Here is a 15,236-nt window from a genome sequence, read left to right as displayed (position 1 = left end):
GATGCTTTCCAATTGATATATCGCTTACTCCTTCAAAACCGTCGTCTACGTTAGGGAAATTCGGTATGCGGGAGATTTTTTACAGACCAAATAGGACACTGCTAGCTATTCATCAACATTGCAATGATATACAACTAAAAATACATGGCTATGTACATTCAAATCAATACGTAGAAATATTTCGAATCAAATGGTGACATAATATTAATAATTGATACAAAATTGACTGAGCTGTAATTGTTCAAAACCTGACCACTTTTCTACGTGTATTTTTCTTGAGTTTCTAGTTTGCACCTCTATTTAGAAAACAAAAATGTGGTCCACATTAAAAAAAGTAGCAGTAATCACTTTGAAATCGATTTTCTTCTACTCTGAGTGTACTTTCATTGCTGATATCTATTTGTACTATTGAATAAACGATAAAAATGTTGCAAATCACTACTACCGATGACAATTTCCGAACGAATCCTCCTTTTCTTGGTTCCATTTTCTATTGGCAGATGTCACTACCGGTAAATCAGCTTTGCGACAATGTGCCAATCCGCAATATCGGTTTAATCGTTAAGAAAATCAGAAATGTTTTTTATGGGGCACTTTTATGCTGCGCCATCTAATAGTCGGATGTTACGATGCACAACATTTGATTTAAAGATGGCACTGCACTGCTGCTGCCAGCCATAAAATGTGTCGATTTCGATTTGAAACCAGTACTGCCAACAGCGGTACCGCTCAAAACAAAAATCAGTTGCGCCAGAGTAAAACGGAGGAAAACTGCAATCGCAAAACAAGTTATTTCTTGAATTAAAAGTACTTTGTATAAGGTTCATTTTGTGCACAATCTAGTGATTCAGTTCGTAATATTATAATAAACAGTTGAGCCAATCAATTGGAAGTATCTGTGCGTCGTAAAGGTTGTTGGTATAAAGGCCTCGACTAAACCGTTAATATCCTTTACAGTGCCGGTCACTTGATTCGCAACAAGGTCACTACTGCACTGCAATGGCTCCAATAGTGGATAACTGCCAATTCGAGTTGCCTCCGCCTCCGCCGGTGTCGATTGAAACCCCCGGAAAAAAGCGCAAACGGAATACGGAAACCAATCCATTTCTTTCGTTTTCGGACCAAACATTCAGCATTCCATCGTCGACACCGATTCACAACAAACAAATCGACGGAAGTTCATTCGAGAACCCTAGCTTCAAGTACAACAGCAGCAACAAGGAGAATTACAACATTTTCTCCGATTCATGCATGGAGGTAAAATCCATTGCCGAGCTGGCCTCGGTTACCGGGGAAAACCCCTACGAGGTTATACGAAAACCTCCGAAGAAAAAGAAAAAACATTCAGACTTTGAGGATAGCTGCTTCGTTAATCCGGCTTTAAATTTGGCAGCAATCGATAAACCATCCGTTAACCCGTTCGAGGTGGTACGTTGCGAAGAGACGGAAAGGAAACAAAATGCGTCCTGCTTTGTGAACAGTGGGTTGAACATCAAAGGAAAAGATAACGGAGAAGGAATTAATCCGTTTGAGATTGTTCGCCCATCGGCGGCAGTGGAAGCTGCAGTGCGGGAAAGCAATTCGGCCGATGGAATGAAAGGTATCGAAAATCCGGCCCTGGAAATGCCAACCTATGCATTGGCTGTTCCGTTTACTCCTTCCATCAATCATCGAATCAATTTTCAGGTAGGTTTTCCGTTATTTTCTATGTCGGTTGATTGTAGCATTTACATTTTTGTTTCTTGCAGGAATTGCCAGCGAGTGCATTGACTCCTTGTCAAATGTTGGCGAAAAATTTGGTTTTTAGTCCTGATCCATCGAAGGACGGTAATTTGCTTACGCCCAAACGTAACGCAACCGTCGCCAAACGTAAATCACTATCGGTTATTAGTGAGGAACCGTTGGATATCGGCGAAGAACTTGATTGCTATCAATTGGAACTCGAGAATAGCATCAACGAAGCGAAGGCTCTCAAGCAGCGAACCAACGGGGAATCGACCAGTGCTCGGAAAGGTCGCCGTAGTTTAATCGACGTTAAACACATCAGCAATCTGTCGATGAAGTTGAAGCAACTTGAAGAATCGGACGGTGAAAATGATGAATGTAAAATCACTGAAGTTGGAGAGCAACCAACTGAAGAAGTCGCCGCCAAAGTTATCGATATCTCAGCTCCAACTCAAACGACTTTCACCATTGTCAAAGAAACTTCCATCAAAGAAGAGATCCGTATCAACGTGACCAATCCGGACATTCAATTCGAAGAAGTAGATGATTTCGAAGACGAAGAACAGGACGTGGATTTGTTTGCCAATCCTGCACCGTTTCAAAGGGCTTACAGGAAAAAGGAAGATCCGAAACCGCAGCTGGAAGTGGATTTCAAACAACCGGAACCCGTAAGTGCCGGTGGCAAAACGCACAAGGTTAAAGACGCCATACGCCGTAGCTTCCGGAAACTGATTCATCCCAAACATCAGGAACTGGAAGTTGACTGTCAATCTGGTGAATCCCACAGTAGCGGATTGATTTCCTCCATTCGACATAGCTTGCGTCGAAAGACGAATAAAAATAAAACCGACGATGAAGAGCACTGCAAGGAAACGGTACTGGAAATGTCCATCATAGCGGAGGCTCCGCGGACTGTGTTTAAACAACCGTCCAGCAACGACTATAAACCCATCACCGGTAGTTCGACCGATAAGATGGGGTCTACGCTGCGCCACAGCTTGCGCAGGTCTACCAAAGATATCAAACGGCACATGATGAAAAATGTGTTCAAAAAAGCCGACGATGAAAAGTAAAACTAGTTGATCACTAACACTTTATAGAAATATGAAAGGGTACCAAAACAAAAGTCGCGACACCAAATTACTAACATCATTTTCCAGTGTTTAACATATTACACATTATTTATCACTATTTATTATTCGTTGATTAAGAATAATCAAACTGATCTTGCCTTGGAAATATGAATATCTACAAAGATTGAGAAGCTTTCAAGTTCATTTTCGAAATTGGAACGGAACCATTATGATAAATCACAAACATGCTTTGCAGGGAATGCAAAAAGAAAAGATATTGTTTGTTATGTAAGTTTGCTTCCAAAAATAAGATATAACATATAATAATAGATTAACTCATTATTATTCTCTTATGTGTTTGTGAAAATAACGATAAAAAATCACATATTGAACCGCGTTGCTACCCAAAGATAAGTTCTATAAATTTAAGTTTTTTTCGAACAGATTTAATTCATGTTTAGAATTAATATTTACCGTAATCACTTTTTTGTTTTTTTTTACCTGCACGTTTTTTTATTGAAATAAATATTCAGTAAGAATAGAAAAAATAAATCTATCCTTGAAAGAAATTTTCGGTCAGCATTATTGTGTCAACATTCCGATTGCAAAATATCTCAAACTTCGTTATTTTTGAGTAAACAAGAAGAATGACAACATCTCATCCGTAATGTTGGCAACAACACAGTAAAAATTATCCGAAATGTAGGCAATTCCACAATGCTATTGCTGCGCTGCCCAAAATGACGAGCTTAAAACTAAACAATTGTGAAAATTATAAAATTTAGAGTGAAGACTTGAACCATTTGCTAGATTTTCATATATTTTTCTTATGAATCGAATACTAGCATGCAAAAAGAATAAAAAAAAATGATTAAAAAACTCGATAATGAATGTTTCAGCAGTGGCCCTTGTTCTGCGAGTCGAGTGAGGTGAGATAAGTCGAGTCACCCGAGTCACGCGATTCTGACAGTCGAATGAAGTGACAAAAGTCACCAGGATGAACTTCGATGAACTCTTACCGTATTCTTGCAGTCGAATCTGGGCGACAAGAGTCACTACGCAGTGAGTTTCAAAGTCGGTACCGGTAAAGCAAGTGACAGAAGGAATATTAAACGAAAAATCTTAGATATTTTCAAACCTTTGAATTTTTTAACATGGTTTGATGTTGTTATTAAACAACAAATTTAATTGTACCAATTATGTTGTTACTATTTTGATTTCCTATGAAAAATTCAATTCTCATACATTAAGATAAATGTATACTTCCAGAGCATTAGAAGAAAGATTGAGCTGTAAAATTATTAGATACAACTTTATGAGCACGATGGACTAGGCTTTCAATACTTTGGGATGAAAGGACTAATACTCACGAAATGCGCGAAAGCACAGATTATTGTAAAAAAACTGTTTTAACCCACATAATGTGATGTAATGATGCTTTTCTCATATAACTCATGTTTTCATAAATGTTACTAAGGAAAAAAAAAGCTTTGAATTTTGAACAAGGAAAGTTGTTTAAGCATATAGCACAACCTATATAATTTATAAAAAGCTTTAAGGCAAGTTTACAGAAGTTAGTCTTTTTTTTGCATTTTGCAACCATATCAACAACAAACAATTTTAGAACTACTCGGAATTTGCTTATTTTACAATATTTTTCTACGTTTATTGAAATTGTTTGAACGACAAGAGGTATTATCGCACCATTAGGTGAGTTAAGCTCTTTAATCATACATTTGATGACATGTGAATAATTTTTTTTCACCAATGTATCCAACAACCACTGGATGATACAAAGAGAAAGCTTGCAATTGCGAAGTATGATATGGATGAGGAAACGAAATATGTTGGTTGAACTCCAGACCCTTGAATAATTAATTATCTTTAGTTAATAAAGTGAATAAAGTGGCAAAATTTAAGTGCCAAAAAAAAGAGCTTTTGAAAAATGTTAGTAAACTTTTTTAATAAAAAGATTTCTTCAAAACAAACATCTGATCAAAATGAATTCAAAGCAATATTTTTGGCTAATATAACCTTTGTCTAAATATTTTTAAATAATAAATAACGCATGTCATAAGGGGAGAAGCTTTTAAGAATGAATAACAAATGGCAAAATGGTTGCGACGGATGTATTATCTATAACAGGGAGCAAACGGAATAAGAGAAATATATTTCTGGAAAAAGAAACCAGTGGTCAGATCCTGTCCTACACACTTAGAAAATTTCGCAGTATTCGGTTTTTTTTTTACCGAATTTTCAACAGCTGAACGTTCGGTAATCAGTTCGGTAATTGAACTCATTACCGATCGTTCGGTAATTGCTGAACTGTCAAACAACTACCGTAAACTGTAAACCAAATGGATCTAACAGATTGTTCGGTAATTTTTGTTTGTTTGTTTTCCTTTGGTTGAAATTCTGGATTTTCGAATTTCAAAAAACAACACACATTCACAAAAACGAATGAAGAAAATGGTTTTATTCCACGAGAAATTTAAAAAGTGTCAGATGTTCCGACTGACCGGAATTATGAGCGCCTTCCAAAATACTGCACAATCCGTCGAGTCCAACAAAAATTACCCTTGAACGATTTGTGTTGGCAGCAAGGGGACAAGTGATACACAATTATTTTCTGCCTATAAGTAAACAAAAAGCTGTTAGTGGCTCTAATGTCTTAAAAACTTTTATCACCTGTACCTCAATCCATTCGATGAACCCTTCAACATTTTTTTCGTTTAGTTAATAAAAAGACACTCACTGAATATTTTAATAACTGTTTGACAGTTAGTGTCATGACAATCAGTTTTCACAGAAGTTCGGTTATTGGAAGATAACTTTACCAAACGGACAGTATGATTTTTACCGTATTCGGCGACTATTCAGGTTTACTGTATCAATTGTATATCTAATACAGAATTCTGTAATGAAAATTAACGTTAAACTGATCGTTCTGTGAAAATTTGCATAATTGTTGTAAAATAAAACCCATGTACCGAAATATCGGTTATTTCTATACACACTTAAAAATCATACGGAGTTCGGTAAAACAAATTACCGAATATAACCAGTAATACGAAAAACACCGAAAGGTCCGCGATTTTTTCTAAAATTGTCTATCGACTTAACGAATTCTGTAAACTTCATTGCCGAACTAGTCGGTATTGGAACATATTACTGAAATCTGTAATCATATTTACCGAAAGTGTTTTAATTGAAAAAGTATTTTATTTTCCCGCGGAAAAAGTTGTCAAACTCAGTCTATTAAAGTGCGTAAATTGAAAATTGTGCGCGTTAAAATGGATGACATCGTTCAACGCATGAAAGATTACGATGATCGCCTTGTAACTATATTTCGTAAGTAAATTTAAGAACAAGCACAGACTAACAGACATGACAGTATGAGTAAATTCTTATAAAAATTATTTTTCGTGATGCACTAGTTCCACCTATATTGTACTGCGCGAACTATTTACTATCTGTACACCCCTTGTGTTATGTAAAAGTTTTTTTACTAGTTGGTTTCCCCTCGTTTGTCAACACCGATCAGCTGCTCGCAGGGATGCCTGATTTTATCAAAATATTTGAAAATGAATCGTCTCAATAAATTATTGGATTACATTGATAATATATTTAACTTTTTCGCGATGTTGGAAGGTAACCATTTATTCGACTCAAAGTTGTTCATCTAGATTATTTTTCATTGTGTTGGTAGTTTTCACCCGAAATTAAGTGGCGCAGACCAGAAAGAAGCAAGTAAATATTGTAACAAAACGGGTTCGATTTTGTATTGCGTTGGAGGATGAGAAGTAGGCACAATTATGTATATAGTTTTGGCAATATGTATTAAATCTGTATCCTGCATAAAATTCGCATGGACGTATACAAATCAATACATTACAGGCAATTCTGTATGAATGGCAACTCTGTTGGAAAATGAAAAAATAAACACAGTCTAGATGACAGACAGAATGTTTTTGATAGAGTAACGTGGCGCCATCATGACACATGTGAGTACTGTCCCAAATAAAGGAATATTCGAAATGACCGTTAAAATGATTGAAGAATCTAATTTGAGTGTCCTGTCTGTTAGTCTGTGGAACAAGGTTATATCACAGACTAACAGACAGGACACTCAAATTAGATTCTTCAATCATTTTAACGGTCATTTCGAATATTCCTTTATTTGGGACAGTACTCACATGTGTCATGATGGCGCCACGTTACCCTATCAAAAACATCCTGTCTGTCATCTAGACTGTGTTTATTTTTTTCATTTATCAACAGAGTTGCCATTCATACAGAATTACCTGTATTGTATACGTCCATGCGAATTTCATGCAGGATACAGATTTAATACATAATTGTGCCTACTTCTCATCCTTCAACGCAATACAAAATCGAACCCGTTTTGTTACAATATTTACTTGCTTCTGGTCTGCCCAACCCATACACAACCTGACAGAAATAAGCCTGTTTCATATGTGTTCCACTAAATTCAGGACGGCACTAGTGTACCTAAACAATACGGGTGCAATGAATTACGAAACAAAAAGATTACAAGAGAAAAAAGTACTTCATTACGTTATTTACGTTCACTGTGTATGCGTCCAGCAATATATTTAAAAGGAGTTTAATTTTCATATTGTGACTCACGCAAGAACTCCTGAATGAAATGAAAATATTGCGATTTTTTCTAACAGCGCTGCATTACACCAAACTCATTAATAACACACGTCATAAATCTCCAAACATGCGTATTTTCTAATCTTTCTATCTTTTAATTTACTCTGCGCAACATCTTCCCTTTGGTCTAAAAAGATAACTATTAATAGTAATTGATAGAGTTAGAAATGAACTGTTTTTTGAAATGTGGTGTGTGGCTAAAGAGTATCTAACGTATTTAGTCTTGTCAATTAAAACGCAAGGAATTAGTAGCCATTTGTAGGAGTATTTGTTATCATTGGATGATCTTCTAACGACTCGAATGAAGATAAGGGAACCATAGATTTAAGCTTGGTTTGCAAAATAGTAGTATTGTTCCTCAGGATTCAGTAGAATACATTACTTTATGTTCATTGTTCATTGAAATGTGATGAACTACTGTTAAACCTTCTATTGATGAAAAGAGAAAAATTATACTTATGCTAAACCATAGTAACTTATCATCATAATTATTTTATTGGTATCAAGAAATGCTAGCAAAATTTATTTTACTTATTTAAATATTAAAATTATTATACTCGAAAAAACAGATACGTTATTTCCAAATATTATTCTATTTACGACGTCATTGTGGAACCAGAGAACCAAAAGTTTTACTTATATTCTCGATGTATGGGAGCTGTCAAGTTGTCCACTGGTTGGGTCTGCCGCCACTTAATTTCGGGTGAAACTACCAACACAATGAAAAATAGTCTAGATGAACAACGTTGAGTCAAATAAATGGTTACCTTCCAACATCGCGAAAATGTTAAATATATTATCAACGTAATCCAATATTTTATTGTGACGATTCATTTTCAAATATTTTGATGAAATCAGGCATCCCTGCAAGCAGCTGATCGGTGTTGACAAACGAGGGGAATCCAACTAGTAAAAAAAACTTTTACATAATACAAGGGGTGTACAGATAGTAAATAGTTCGCGCAGTACAATATAGGTGGAACTAGTGCATCACGAAAAATTATTTTTATAAGAATTCATTCATACTGTCATGTCTGTTAGTCTGTGGTTATATATCCAGTATTCTAGACATCGACCATTGTTTGTTTTTATTGCCGTGCACATGTTCCTGGATTCGTAGCCGGCTTACATCGTCACATGAACGACCACATTCGAATGGGTCATTTTATTCCGGAGACAGTAATTTTTGATTGTACATTTCCAAAATGCAGCTCCAGATATAGTAATATTTATTCACTGAAGAGACATATTGTCGAAAAACATTCTATTGAACAGCCTCCTTCTCTAGTCGACAATACAAAAAATTCATTCCTTGTATTAGATAATACTCCAGAAAAGTTAGATTCAGTTGCGTCCACGGTTCAAAACTCTGATCCTAGCTTTGCAGACATTAAAAAAATTATAAATATCAGCGTGTGTCACCTAACATCGGATGTGAGTTTACCTCAAACAAAAACTACAGAATTTGTAAACGTTTGCGAATCTATTGTACAGCATGTAACCGAATACTTGAAAATAAAAACCATGAGGTTCTTAGTTAGACACCATTTTATTGTTAAATTCGTTCTGTATGGATAATTTGTTCGATGATGTAAATACTTTCTCAAAACAGTCAAAATATTTACATGAACTAGTTGTTTCAAAACCGGAACCTCGGGAGCTTTTGCTGAATCTTCGCGAAGATGTACGGCATATAAATTCTATACCAAAACGAGTTATGGTCAATGAAACTGCATCATATATAAGCATAGTGGATACATTAAAATTAAGTGGATACGGAAAACAGAGAACTGCTATCGGAAACTTACTTGAATACTTCAGATACTCCTTGTGTAAAAGAATACAGTTCTTACAAAACTGGTGATTCTTTCAAAAAACAGAACATTTTGCAACATCCTGAAGCAATAAGACTCACACTATATCAAGATGATGTGGAGCTTGGCAATGCGTTCAGCTCAAGAGCAGGAATAAATAAAATATCAAACATTTGTTTTAAAATTCAAAACATTCCTGAAAAATGGAACTCATCACCACGATCTGTGTTTCCAGTTCTATTTTGCAACTCAATAGATGTAAAGAAACATGGATATAGCAAGATTTTAGAGCCCTTGATGAACGATTTAAAACAGTTGGAAGAAGGAGTCCCTGTATGTTATGGGACTCAGAACTTCATTATTAGAGCTGTAGTTACAATGTTCTGTGGTGATACACTTGCAATTCATGACGTCTTCAATTTACTTGGGCCCAGCGCAAAATATTTCTGTCGATTATGTCAAATTTCTAGAGAACAATTTCGGGAAAATCCCGTCGCGGAATATCCTATGAGAACTAAAGATTGGTATGAGCATAACTTATCGGCGCTAAAACAAGGGTTGATTTCTCCAAAAGATTGTGGTCTGAAACAATCGGGTTGTATTTTAAACAATCTAAAATTTTATCATGTAAGTGAAAATTATTGTCTCGATCCAATGCATGATCTTGCTGAAGGCGTAGTCCCGTTGACTATACAACTTGTATTGGCTTACTATTGCAATCAAAAGGAGTTAAAAATGAATGCCGGATATATAAATACTCGTTTGAATTCATTTACTTATGGATATATTGATAGGAAGAACAAACCATCATGTAACTTTACTGATGAAATGATGTCAAATTCCATTAAACACAGGTTAAAACAAACGTCTTCGCAAACATTTTTGCTACTTCGTGCATTTCCATTTCTGTTCGGTCATAAAATCTCCGAAGACTGCGAGTACATGAGAATGATTGGCAATCTTATCAATATAGTAAGAATAATCATGTCACCCGTGGTATCCGAAAATCTTCTTTGCCAGTTAGATGTGCATGTACAATTTTTTGAGGATACGTTCTACAAAAAGTTTGATCGTCGCATTAATAAACTACATCATCTCAGACATTATTCAATGTGTATACGAAAAAGTGGTGCAATGAAGCAATATAACTGCTTACAATTCGAACAAACTAATAAAATTTCCAAAACTCAAGCAGCAACGTGTCGCAACTTTAAAAACATTTGTTTCAGTCTCGCAAAAAGACAATGCTTCAAAATGATCCTCAATATACTTGATAACCCATTTTGCGATAAAATGTTTTATAAATCTGGGATACTTGTTGAAAGAACTAAATGCTTAAGTGACTTTTATTTAGGTGCGGACGTTAAATTTGTGTATATACCAAAAACTGTTACATTGAACGGAATAGAATTTCGCCCAAATCTTATTGTTGGTCAACAGAATCATGACAATGATATGTTTCCTTCATATGGAGTTATACGCGAAATAGTGGTGTTTGAAGAGAAAATTTTTTTTCTGTTGCGTGTCTGTGATACCACAGGATATAATGAGTTCTATGAAGCATATGAGCTGCAAGTATCAACAAAAGAAATATTTATATGCATTGAGGATTGCTTCACATACGCTACCTTCTCATTTTGGTCTCCCTTTAATAACAGCCAAAAATTCATTTCAAGACGATTTTATAATATAATATTATACACACTTAGAAAATTTCGCAGAATTCGGTGATTTTTTACCGAACTTTCAACAACTGAACCTTCGGTAATCAGTTCGGTAATTAAATTGATTACCGATCGTTCGATAATTGCTGAGCTGTCAAACAACTACCGTACACTGTAAACCAATTGGATCTAACTGATTGTTCGGTAATTTATTGTTTGTTTTCCTTTGGTTAAAATTCTGGATTTTCGGATTTCAAAAAACAACACAAATTCACAAAAACGAATGAAAGAAATTCCAACCTGTTGTGGCTATGGTTTTATTCCACAAAAAAAGGTCAAATGTTCCGGCTGACTGGAATTATGAGCGCCTTCCAAAACACTGCACAATCCGTCGACTCCACCAGAAATTACCCTCGAATTTGTGTAGGCAGCAAGTGGACAAGTGATACAAAATTATTTTCTGCCTATAAGTAAACAAATTTGAACCACTAATCAAATGTTTTAAAAACTTTTGCACCTGTACCTCAATCCATTCGATGAACTCTTCAAGATTGTTTTGTTTGGTTAATGAAAAGACACTTACTAAAAACTGTTTGACAGTTAGTTTCATGACAATCAGCAGTTTTCGCAGAAGTTCGGTTATTGGAAGATAATACACCATACGGACAGTATGGTTTTTACCGTACTCGGCAACTATTCAGATTTACCGTATGAATTGCATATCTATTTACAAAATTCTGTAATGAAAATTTACGTAAGACTGATCGTCCGGTAAAAATTTGCATAATTATTGTAAAAGAAAACTCATGTACCGAAATATCGGTCATTTCTATAGATTACCGAAATTTCTCGTCAAAAATATTACCGAACAAAGGAATTAAATCTTAGTGTGTAGTACGTGATATTGCAGAAAGTTGGATTTTGGATACTGCAGTTTTTTATCAACGCTTTTCAAACAAACACAATTTCCGTACAATGTTGATGAAATTTACACGAGAAGATACCTATTCTATGTGTCAACAATAACATTTAGATTGTGTTTTTTTTCTCTGCTTCTTTTCGTCTTAATGACAATTTTTTAAGCAGTGTTACCAGTTTGTTGGATATTTAAGAGCGCTCAGGTCTTAATTACGATTCAGACGTTCCATCAGCTTCCGTCAAAGTTAACTTCCGTCATCATCGCCGTCAAAATTAGGTGAACGCAATCTTATGGACACATTCACACACAACGTCACCGCCACGGACGTATTGATGACCAGTACGCGCGAACGTTCCAGTAAAGAAACTATTTACCTAATTTGGATAGAAGATGACGTTCTGGTGACGGTGATGGAAGTAGACGGACCGTATGAATTGTACTTCAATTTTTATACGGCAACTGTTTTTAAGCAAAAAGTGTTGTTAAGAAACTTAATCAAGTATCCAGTATTGATAACAATCAGCAATAATTTAATGCTTTCAGAAACTGAAGAAATTGATGATTTGGAAACATTCTTAACGTTGAATGAACGTGATTTTATTAGACTGCAACTCACCACAAAAATGATAAAATGGATCGAAAAATTACAATTGGAATATAAAAAAAATGATTATTTAGAGCATGAGTCCGAAGAATGGATCCAGGAAAACTTGTGTATGAGCGAATCTCATATTAGTGATATTGAGACTATTAATCAGAACTGGAGTGTTGATAATCCTTACAGTGGAATTAATCTAGAAGAGGTGACTAGTCAAATATTCATTTTAGTACACCCAAAACAAATAGTTTTGCCATTTCTTTTTCCTTCAGATAAATAATATTGATAGGATTTTCGAACGAACCCAGGAAGGATCTGCGATAATGGAGGCTTTAAAAGAAAATTATCGACCGAAAGAAACATTTATAAAGAGAATCAATTCGCTACTCTGCGAATGTTTGAAATCGTTGCATGGTTGGTAAGTTATTTAACCATACATATGACGAAGTTGTTTTCACATATGATTCATCACAGCCGTCCAAATAATTTCTACAAGATCCAGATTGCTATCTCTCTCGTAAAGTCATATCCTGCATTAGCTTCGCCAACGGATGTACCACAGGTATCATTTTAGTACTGCATTGATAAAATCATTTTTTTTCAAACCCATTTATTAAATCTTTATTGTGAAGGCACTGTGGTTCCATGCACATGCCAGGGGTCTAAATCATCATGCCGGCCGAATCCATTACCACATGGAGTATTTAGCACGAAAATCTGAAGACCGTGTTATCAAACGTCGTCGTATCGAAGAGTATCCACCTAGTTCCGACGTGTCTTTTATACCAATGAACGAAAATACAAGTGATGATTGTATTCAGCAAGCGGTAAGTACTCTACATTGAAAATAACTTAAATAACCGTACTTCTTTCAGATGCTTGAACTCAAGTTCATTGTTCCTAGCCAACAAAACAAAAACCGAATTATCGAGCTATGGAACATTTCTTTCCAAAATCGACAGCAGTCCCGCGAATTGAAACATTCTTTTGAATGTATCGATGATTTTCCGGTGCTTACTGCTTATAACGGAGAACTGGTAAGATATAATACATTTCAAATTGAACATTTCTGTACTATACATTATTTACAGATTACACTTGATTTCCTGAAAATACGACCACAAGCTACGTCCTTTTCAGAAAAGTGGGAAACGGTACAGGAGAGAATTTTAAGTCAATACAACCAGCTGTTCTGTGAGCTTAATCATGGTAATTAATACTTTCCAGTTTTGAAACCATAGTTCAAAAACGAAAGTCCTCCATGTAATTTAATATTGCTAACACCGTGGTTTCAATTGACTGAAACGCTGCGGCAATTGTTAGTTGCTTTTGTTAATTTACTATCATGGAAAAAAATAAGTGTTATGACATACGCCCAGTTAGAATTCCACCGATAGTTTCGAAATAGCTCAACGTACAATTAATTACACGTTATGGGACTTAAATGCAATCAAAATTAAACAAAATTGAAACGTTCTCGTTGGGATTCTTATTGGTTTTAAATGTGATAAAAGGAACTAAAATTTATTATTGTTACTAGATTTCGTGCGTGCACTAGCAATTGTCAAAGAAAAAAATCCATCTCGTGGGTCGAAAAGGAAATTGAATGAACCGAATCGAAAGAATCCGTTACACGGAATAGTGCAATGGATCAATGTCAGTTATATTAACTAAGCTAGTTATGTATGAAACTACATATATAAATGAGTCTATTATTTATTTTACAGGCAGAAGACGAGTTACCAAATGAAGAATTTCCCCCTAAACTGTTTGTACGAGGCTCCTTTTTGCAGGATTCAAACGATTGCACAATATGCATTGGAATGCACAGAATTCCTGTTCTGTTAGAGTTGAGATCAGCCTTCAAAATATTAATGGAAACATACATTGTTTTCAATATTTCACCGGCGCCATCAGATAAACAATTTTTTATTTTTATTCAAAGTGTTGTACTGGGAATAGGTGCACTTGGCACCACTGGAACAAAATTTTTACATGGACTTTATAATTAAGCGTTATGCCTTACTGATTAGCATTTGCAAGAACAATAAAGGTTTTCTAAATCCGTCAAAAAAATCATGTTTACAGTCACGTAATATATGTACAAAAATATAGATATATTTTACAGAGCGATTCGGTATATTTGACGCTCATTTTAACTGGAATGTTCGGTAACATTTGACAGCTTCACTTTTTTCGAATTACAGATTTAACTGTATTATTTACAGAGCACTTCGGAACATTTGACGTTTAATATGACACTTACTTTTACTGAAATGTTCGGTAATCATGACAGCTTAGCTATTTTCGGATTACAAATTATTTCGGTAAGCACATTTTTACCGAAATCATTACTGAACGTCCAGCTGTTGAAATTTCGGTAAAAAAAGTACCGAGTTCTGTAATATATTTTAAGTGTGTAGATTACCGAAAGTTCTCGTCAAAAATATTACCGAACAAAGAAATTAAATCTTAGTGTGTAGATTTTTATCTATGCTAAACCAAATTTCAAAATTCGCAGATTTCTGCTGAACGTTTCTCACAGATTTTTACAAATTTAAAAAGAAAATATTAAACGGAAACACACCAACCATTTATTCCAAACAACCAAGTGGTGGATAGCGCAATCAATCTAATTTCGTTTATATACGCCTAAATGTATGTGTGTCTTATTACTCTTTTTTATAGCAGTATATTTGAGAACATGATAACAGGCTGTTACTAACAGCTGTTATTAACAGCTGTTTTTTCAAAGAAAGGTGG

General features: G+C 35.1%; 2 protein-coding genes across 2 annotated transcripts; both read left to right on the top strand.

Moving 5' to 3' along the window:
• Positions 1–761: 761 nt before the first annotated feature.
• LOC131428292 (uncharacterized) lies at positions 762–3,208 on the top strand. Its single transcript, XM_058592120.1, has 3 exons — positions 762–898; positions 958–1,686; positions 1,749–3,208. Exons 2-3 carry the CDS (start codon positions 1,000–1,002, stop codon positions 2,796–2,798), a joined length of 1,737 nt encoding a protein of 578 aa, XP_058448103.1. The 5' UTR covers positions 762–898; positions 958–999; the 3' UTR covers positions 2,799–3,208.
• Positions 3,209–12,165: 8,957 nt separating this feature from the next.
• Positions 12,166–14,344, top strand: LOC131427042 (uncharacterized). The gene is made up of 7 exons (XM_058589923.1): positions 12,166–12,678; positions 12,746–12,891; positions 12,948–13,035; positions 13,106–13,300; positions 13,349–13,510; positions 13,565–13,682; positions 14,201–14,344. The coding sequence occupies exons 1-7, from the start codon at positions 12,166–12,168 to the stop codon at positions 14,221–14,223; spliced, it is 1,245 nt and encodes a 414-aa protein (XP_058445906.1). The 3' UTR covers positions 14,224–14,344.
• Positions 14,345–15,236: the final 892 nt, after the last annotated feature.

The sequence above is a fragment of the Malaya genurostris genome, chromosome 2, assembly GCF_030247185.1.
Source record: "Malaya genurostris strain Urasoe2022 chromosome 2, Malgen_1.1, whole genome shotgun sequence".
Taxonomy (NCBI): Eukaryota; Metazoa; Arthropoda; class Insecta; order Diptera; family Culicidae; genus Malaya; species Malaya genurostris.
This window is presented reverse-complemented; position numbering and strand designations above follow the sequence as displayed.

Bases quoted from the DNA above. Each gene is read 5' to 3' on its own strand.
- LOC131428292 (XM_058592120.1), top strand. From the start codon at position 1,000: ATGGCTCCAATAGTGGATAACTGCCAATTCGAGTTGCCTCCGCCTCCG. The intron at 1,687-1,748 runs GTAGGTTTTCCG...TGTTTCTTGCAG, and splicing joins ATCATCGAATCAATTTTCAG to GAATTGCCAGCGAGTGCATT.
- LOC131427042 (XM_058589923.1), top strand. From the start codon at position 12,166: ATGGACACATTCACACACAACGTCACCGCCACGGACGTATTGATGACC. The intron at 13,036-13,105 runs GTATCATTTTAG...TTTATTGTGAAG, and splicing joins CGCCAACGGATGTACCACAG to GCACTGTGGTTCCATGCACA. The intron at 13,301-13,348 runs GTAAGTACTCTA...TACTTCTTTCAG, and splicing joins ATGATTGTATTCAGCAAGCG to ATGCTTGAACTCAAGTTCAT.